This window comes from Marmota flaviventris, chromosome 4 (genome assembly GCF_047511675.1).
Source record: "Marmota flaviventris isolate mMarFla1 chromosome 4, mMarFla1.hap1, whole genome shotgun sequence".
Lineage (NCBI taxonomy): Eukaryota > Metazoa > Chordata > Mammalia > Rodentia > Sciuridae > Marmota > Marmota flaviventris.
The window spans coordinates 128092345-128101045 of NC_092501.1; the positions used below are offsets into that span (position 1 = coordinate 128092345).

Sequence of the window (8701 nt, forward strand, 5' to 3'; positions counted from 1 at the left end):
AATGTGCCTGTAGATAAGGTCCAAAAATTTATTTAATATTGCTGTTTGTAATCAAGATATGTTAAAGTGACTTAAATCTGGCCACTCCTGCGTTGTCCCCCATGTCTCCTTCTTTATGTCTTCAAGCCTACCTCAAAAAAAGAGACGGTAAGTGGCCTTAGTTTAAATTGGTGGTCCGCCGTCCTCGAAGAGGAAACACAGCTTCACAAGCTGACAACCCAGGCGAGGTAGTGACAACCTCGACACAGGCCAGAGACAGGGCGGAGAGGTTCTTGTTTTGACTCTGCCGCCAGCACTAGCTCACACAGAGATTGGAGCCCGCAGGAGCGCAGGGAGCACGTCACTTCCTGCCAGGCCAGGCCCGCCCACCTGCCCTATGACGGCCAGCGCTGAGCCGCCGAGGCGGCGGCGGCCCGGGGTAGGGGTCGGAGTGGTGGTGACGAGCTGCGAGCATCCTCGTTGCGTCCTCCTGGGGAAGAGGAAAGGGTCGTTTGGAGACGGCAGCTTTCAGCTTCCAGGGGGTCATTTGGAATTCGGGTGAGCAGCCCCCGTTTCGACCCTGGAAAACGGAACGTGCACTACACGACACGTTCGCGCCGTGCGTGCGCCGTGCGCGTTCACGTGCGTTTGTTCGCGCTGACGTCGCGTCGTTTCTCTCTGGTTTCCGGGTTCCTCTTTGCGCCCTGCAGGCGCCGGCTGCGAGGGGTCGCTGGGTTGAGGAAGGAAGGCTGACCTTGCTTGGTGGCTGCTGAGAATTGTTCTGTGAAAAGGGCTTCTTAGTGGGCATCACCGAGAGGACAGTGGGCGTTTCTAAACTTCGAGCATTCGGGTGTTGTCACCACATTTGCACGGCATCCGTGCTATTTAGACGTGCACAGGTATATTTAATATCCACTGGTTGCGTTACACTTTGAGCAAAAGAGCTAGTGAGACTCTGCCCCTCAGTTTCTTCGTCTTTAAAATGGGGACGGTGGGCGAAATGTTTTTTAACGTTCCTGTCTGCCTTGACATTCTGTGATTGTAAAATATATCAGACGGATATGTCAAGATCATGGTATTGTCATGAACAACTAATAAAAGGGAAGCGAGCATAATAAAAAAATAAACAATGAAAAAAAAAGTATATCAGACAGACAGAGGGAGTTGGGCAATTAAGTGTTCTGTACGAAAGTGAAGAAAACATAGGTTGCAAAAAATGAATTCTGAAGTGAGAAGGTTAAAATCAAGAATAGTTAAACAGCGTCTTCTAAAGTCTCCAGATCCAGCGTGTTTTATCTTTAGTTTATTTTTGAAAATCCAGCATACATAAAGTGGAGAAAAGCGTGAATCATTAGGAACCTCCACAGAGCTTGTTCTTGTTCCATCTAACTGCTCCTCCATTGCTCACCCAAAATACGGACCTCACACATCTCCTTTTGTAGACAATGTTACGCGAAATCTCAGATGTTCCATTATATTATCCCTAAATAATTCAGTGTGATCTGCAAAATAAATTTATTTTATTTTTGGTACTAAGGCTTGAACCTGGGGTGCTTTACCACTAAGCTACATCCCCAGCCCTTTTAATTTATATACATATTTTTTATTTTGAGACAGGGTCTCTCTAAGTTGCTTAGGACTGCACTAAATTGTTGAGGGCTGGCCTGGGACTTGGAATCCTGCCTCATCCCCCAGAGTTGCTGGGATTACAGGTGTGGCCCACTGCATCTGGCTCAAAATAATTCTTTAGTATCTTCTGATAGTCTGTGTATGGTCCTCCTCGGTTTTCTTTAAAATGTCTTTTCACTGTTTTTGTACCAATCAGGATCAAATGAATCATATTGCATTATTTCTCACTCTAAAAGTAATCCTCCATCCCCTTTTGCTCATGCCATTTATTTGTTGAAGAATATGAGTTTATGTAGTTATGTCCATGTTTTTCTAGTCCACTCATATTTCTTACAAAATGATAGTTAGAAGTATAAGTCTGGGGCTGAGGTGGTGGCTCAGTGATAGAGCATACCTAGCATGTGTGAGGCACTGGGTTCTATTCTCAGCACTGCTATAAACAAATAAAATAAAGGTCCATCAACAACTAAAAAAAAAAAAAAAGAAGTAGTAGTAGTATAGGTCTGATGCTTAATCAGAATTTGTCCTTCATAAAATATGAAATTCATGTTCTTTTAGCATATACAGTTTTTTAAATGGTCTTCAGAATTTAAAAAAAGCATTGATGTTTATCATTTTCAGATAATTAAGATAAACCATTAATACAGTTTCTTAGATTATGAACCAGTTGCTCACATAGCTACACATTGTACTTTGTTGATGTACCAAGAATTATTATCCAAATTTAGTGGGATTATCCAAATTTAGATCACAAACTAAACACAGTCTAGAATTATAATTACTGGAGTAATGGCTAGAGATAACTATCTTAACACAAGAAAGTGTAGGAGTCTCAGTTACCAGGTGATCGTAATATTGTACTTGAATGAAGCGCTAGATGGCATGCTAAGCTCCTCTCAGGTACCCTTTCACTTGATCTTTACATAACTGTATACTGAATGAGCTAACTTCATGGGGGAGCAAGTAGAAAATTGGTTTCTTTTCTCCTTCCACAGTCTTCAAACTTGAGTTATCTTTTCCTATCTCTGTTTCAGTGACTTTTCCTGTAAATTCTATTATTTATTTCATTAAAAATCATGTTTTGGTTATTATGATTTATTTCCAAGCATTTGAAAGTCCAAGCCAGTTTAAACCTTCAGTCTCACTTCTCATGTCTAATCCCTTCCTGTAATGTGGAAATAAAAGCCATTGTTTTGCTCTTTCTCCATCTCTTCCTCTCCTCACTCTGCTGTATCTGACTTTCCTTCTCCCGTGTGTTGAGGAGGAAGAAGGGGTGAACTTTTTATGTGACTAGGGCAGCTTTAATCCCTCCACTGGTGCCCTCTCTGTTGGTATCCACTATCCAAGTTCGTGCTTTCTTTCTTGGTTTGTGTTTGACAGTTGTTTGGAAATCCCACAAGGATTTTTGTCCTTGACAGGGACAACTTTTTTTTTTACACTGGTCCCCCTTCTCTAGCTCTTGCTTCTAGTACATCACCCTGCATTTTTTTCCTGCTAGGGTCTTCTGTTAGATTACCCAGCAGTCTTTTGTGACATACGCTTAGCCCAAAGGAAATATGTAATAGAAATGATGATTTTTCACTGCTGCCCCCTTTCCTTGCTAAGCTTTCACGGAATGACCTCTCTAGCCAGTCTCACCTTTGAAATTCCTGAGGCAGGAATAAGTATCAACCTCTGTATTCACATGCATATGGAAAATCTAAGGAACACATTTCAGTTTTATACAAGAATTCTTACCCTACTGTCACCCGTGCCCTGATGCACCGGGGTAGGGCTGGGTTTCTGCAGCTTATGATGTCTTTGGCAGGGACACATCAGTATCTCCTTCTTGGGAGTCATACCCAATCTCAACTGATTCTCCTGGAGAGTCTCTCATTTAGATGGTTGGAAAGAGTCTACCCCTCATTGGGAAGAGGAGAAATGTTCATATTAGGCTGAAAATTCTCAGCTTTACTCCCTCCTAAATATCTCCTGCCTTTCTTACGTAGCCTGTGTGGGATTAGGGTCAGAAAACTAGCCTTACCTTCCTTAGCAAACCTGTGAGCCTGGATGACATGCTCTTCTGCTATACTCATGAGAATTTAGAGGTGCTAGTTGCCTATTGTCCTCCATTTTGAAGCTTAAACTGAAATTCTGTGAGTGTAGGAAAAGCCATAATATACTTCCATATACATTTATAACAACCCCATGAGAAGGTAATAGTCCTCTTTTTGCTTATCCAAAGTAGCAAGTAATGGACTTTTATCCAACCAAGGTCTAGTTGACTACAGAGTCTTAACTAATACACTAAACTTCCCCCTGGTTGCACAGGCTTACTTTCAGACCTATGAATTAGTGCTGAATTGGCTAAATGTTAAATTTTTTAAAACATGAAGTCCTTCTGGTATTTAGGTAACTAAATATAAGATGTACAGAATGTTGAAGGCTGAGTTGTTGATATGTCATTTTAAAGTATAAACTAATTGCAGTTGTATTTGCTTTGTGCTAGAAATTTCTAACCAAGTATTTCGTGGTAAAGAACTTTACATAAATAGAATTGATTACAATAGTACATTTCTGTTTTCCAGTGAGACCTGGGAAGAATGTGCTCAAAGGGAAACCTGGGAAGAAGCAGCTCTTCGCCTGAAAAATGTCCACTTTGCCTCAGTGGTGAATTCTTTCATTGAGAAAGAGAATTACCATTATGTCACTATATTAATGAAAGGAGAAGTAGATTTGACTCATGGTTCAGAACCAAAGAATGTAGAACCTGAAAAAAATGAAAGTAAGAGAATTATATAGAATAATGCATTTTTCTTTGTGGAGGACGTATCATTGGAAGGAGTATTACATTCTGTTGCCATATGAAGAGGATTATATTTTCTTCATATTTGTGTTCCCCCAAAATTCATATGCTGAAATTTGTTACCCAGGTGATGCTAACAGGAGGTAGGGCCTCCTGAATGGGATTAATACCCTTATAAAAAAGACTCCAGATAGACTCCTCACCCCTTCCTCCATAGGAGGATTCAGAGAGAAGATGGTTGTCTATGAACCAGGAAATGGGCCCTTGCCAGATACCAGATCTGCCAGTGTCTTGATCTTGGACTTCCAGCCTCCAGAACTGTGAGAAAATAAATTTCTGTTGTCTGTAAGATGCGTAATCTAAAGTATTCTAAAGTAAATCTAAAGTATTCTAAAGTATTACAGCAGTCCAAACAGACTGGCTAATATAGATATGTAGAAATGCTAAAATCCTGAGGAATATAAGAAACCAGCTGGTTTGGGTTTGTGTCCTGGTTTTTTCACTTTGCACTATGACCTTGGGCAATGATTATTATTTTTAAAATTATTTAATGTCTGGGCCTCTTTTCTCATTTGCGGCAATAGTAACCCCTTTACATGGGGTATTATAAGGATTAAATGAGTTAATATACATATAAACCTAGTAAACATAATAAGCGCTCAGTAAGTGTTCATTTTTTGTGTGTGTGTTTATTTTTTTTTCCCCAGGTTGTGATTTTTAAGAAAATTTTTTTGTGTGTAGGATTTCCTCAGTTTTCTCATCTACACAGGAGAAATAATACCTTCCTTTTGCAGAGAATGATTACTCTGACAAAGCAGTTGTCTGTTACCTTCTATATTGAATTGAACACTCTGAAAGCTTTAATGACAAAAACATTGTTCTAAGGGCTTCATGTGTATCATCTCTCCACAAGAAACTAAGAAAGCCAAGCACAGTGGCTGATGCCTATAATCCCTTATACTAGGGAGACTAAGACAGGAAGATCACAAATTCAAGGCCAGCCTGGGCAGTTTAGCAAGACCATGTCTCAAAAAATAAAAAGGACTGAGGATATAGATCGGTGGTAAAGCACCCCTAGGTTCAATACCTTGTACCTTGTATCATTCAAGAAACTAAAGAAACAAATCGAAATCTTTAAATGCATGTATTTTTAATATATGGGTATATACATACACACTCCGAGAGGTCTCATGTACTGGACATCCCCTGTAAACATTTAGTTTCTCCAAAATGAAGACATGGCAGAGAAGGGGAAAGGGAAGCAGCCACATACAGAAGAGATGTGTGCAAACAAGAGTACAAGAGGCCAGAGAGTGGCCAGGCTCACTCTTTTTATAACAATATACTATAGAGAACCTATGAGAAAAGCATTAATCCCTCTTAAAAACCTAATTGCCTCCCACTAGGCCCCACCACATAAAGGTTCCATCACCTTTCAGTTTCAGCATCACTATACAGGGGACCAAGCCTCCAGCATGGGAACTTTTGTTAGATCCACTCATTCAGACCAACTATAGCAGTGGGTTTATTTGTAGTGTAATGATGCAGTCTCCTTCCCATGTTCCTCAGGTCCTGGATTTGGAGAGCCTACTTCAATTTACCATTTATTTTATCCTTCCAACAGCTGTGTGTTCATATTAGGAGAATCATTCAAACATTTTTTTAAATTTTTTTTTTGGAGTTAGACACAATACCTTTATTTCATCTATCTAACTATCTATCTATCTATTTGTTTATTTATTTGTTTGTTTATTTATTTATTTATATGTGGTGCTAAAGAAACAATTCAAACCCAAGGCCTTGCAAATGCAAGGCGAGCGCTCTACCACTGAGCCACAACTCCAGCTCCTCAAACATTTTATTTTCTTGGAGATGGGGGTAAACTCAGCACACATGCAATCTTTCACCTCACCCCACTCCAGGTTCTGAGGACTGAACTCAAAGGTGCTCTACCACTGAGTTATGTAATCAGCTCTTTTTATTTTATTCTGAGATATGGTCTCACTAAGAATTTCAGGTATGTACTACCCGCTAGCTACAGACAGCTCTCTTGAGGATCAGTTAATTCAGTATCTGTAGCACATTATTGGGCAGTCATCTCCCTTTCTCTGTCTCTATTCCTCTTGATCTCTCTCTAGTAGTTAGTGTGTAGTCAATGGTGGCTAATCAACTCTTTCTGTATTTGTACCAATTTCATGGCTTCTTTGTTTCATGCCTTATTAGACTAAAAATACATAACCTGTATTCCATAGGCAGAGAAAGAAATATTTAGTAGAATAAAAAGCACTCATACAAAGGTAAAAACATGTAATCATAAAAAGTCCTATTTAGAACATGAAGTGTACATCCTAATATAATAATATTTGTATGTTCACCTTTGTCAGAATAATCATTCTCTGCAAAAGGAAGTTATTGTTTCTCCTGTGTAGATGAAAAAACTGAGTATCTGTGCTTTTGTGTTATTTATTTGTAAATCATTAAAGAAATACCATTCCCTAGAATCTTTTTCTAGGATTTCATGCATTTTAAAACTAACAAACACTGTTAGATCTTCTTAGTGGATTCTTTTAAATCAGCTCCCTTTGTGTTTGTCTTTCTATAGAAAATATTCTAAGGCACAGTATTTTTTTTCCTCTGTGCAGCTTCTGTTAGTTTTTTTTTTTTTTGGTAAGAGATGGAAGAGAACTTAAGAATACTGTAATCTACCTTATTTTATAGGGAAAGAAACTGATCTATTTTAATGTAGCATAACCTATACTATATAAAGTGTTTTGCATTTTGAGACAGATATTTGAATAAACAATGAATAAATACTAAATCAGGGTTTATCATGATGTGGTATTTGTAAACTTCCTATTCAAATAACAGTGTTTTACATGATCATTCTCTTCTTTAAAATATTCATTTTAAATGCAAATTGTATTTGTATAGTTAAGCTAATGCAGAACATCAATGTTGGAGTTTATTAATAGATCACTTTTAAGTTTAATTCATTTTTCTCTACATATAAATTAGCTTACTAACTAGGAACCATGGCACGTTCCTGTAATCCCAGTGGCTTGGGAGGCTGAGGCAGGAGGATTGCAAGTTCAAAGCCAGCCTCAGCAACTTAGTGAGACTATCTCTAAATAAAAATAAAAAGGGCTGAGGATGTGGCTCAGTGGTTGAGCAACCCTGGGCTCCATTCCTAGTACCAAAAAAAAAAAAAAAAAAAGCTTACCAAAATAAGTACTGCTTATTCCCTGTCAGGTAAATACATTGATTTGGTCTCTTTCTTTTCTAGGTTGGGAATGGGTTCCATGGGAAGAATTTCCTCCAGTAGACCAACTTTTCTGGGCACTCCGTTGTTTAAAGAAGCAAGGCTATGATCCATTTAAAGAAGATTTGAACCATCTGGTAGGATACAAGGGAAATAATCTCTAGGTGCCAAGAAGACTCCTTGATTTTATTTTTTAAAAGACAAAAATAAGGTTTAGTTAGGGAATGTAAAATACATACATTTCAGAACAACTTCATTTTATCTAAAAATGTTCCATATGATTGCCAGTTTATTTGCATTCTCTTAAATATCTACTATCCTTGGGAAGATCTTTCTGAAATAGGTCATTGTAGTGTATTTCAGACACAGAATGTAGGATAAATAGGGATATTGTGGTTAATCTGCTTTCCATATTTATCTGTGATATTTCCTGTGTGGTTTGTCATTACAGTTTGCATGGTATAATTACAATGGAACTTGCCTTATAAGTGTTTCAGTTCAAATTCAGATATAATTTAAATTCAAACAGTATATCTATAGCAGGATTTATTATGTTTGTTGATTTCCCTTTTTCATTAAAAAAACTTTTTTGGTACTAGATTGTGACAATTTTGTAACTAGAGAGAACAGGATAGGCCAATAAGGCATATTTCCCAGGTTTGTGATTGAGAACCTAAACTAAGAGAAGTGAGACAAACCATCTAAGATCTGTACCCTGCCATTAACATGCATGTAGTTATGAGTGTCTCACTTCCTCTGCTGAGATCCAGTAGGCTTATATGTAAAATGAGAGTACTTTAGGGCAGTGGCTCTTAAACTGTGGTCTAGGTGGGTCCTCAAGAACCTTTCAGGGTATTCAAAGCCAAAGCTATTATTATAATACTAAGATATCATTTAACTTTTTCACTCTCATTCCTTTATGAGCATACAATGGAGTCTTGCATAGGCTGCTTGATGTGTGATATGGTTACAGACTAAATGTTAAAGCAGATATAAGAATCCTGCTTTGTAATATGAAGTCAGATATTAAAGGTATTTGCAAAAATGTG

At 38.3% G+C, this 8701-nt stretch overlaps 1 protein-coding gene across 2 annotated transcripts; it reads left to right on the top strand.

Annotated features, from left to right (window-relative positions):
- Nucleotides 1-354: 354 nt before the first annotated feature.
- Nucleotides 355-8701, top strand: Nudt15 (nudix hydrolase 15). Of its 2 annotated transcripts, XM_027928875.3 has the most exons (4): nt 355-537; nt 4176-4372; nt 4611-4713; nt 7677-8701. In XM_027928875.3, the coding sequence occupies exons 1-4, from the start codon at nt 377-379 to the stop codon at nt 7759-7761; spliced, it is 546 nt and encodes a 181-aa protein (XP_027784676.1). In that variant the 5' UTR covers nt 355-376; the 3' UTR covers nt 7762-8701. The 2 variants fall into 2 exon arrangements, with proteins under 2 accessions (XP_027784676.1, XP_027784677.1); XM_027928876.2 differs by lacking the exon at nt 4611-4713.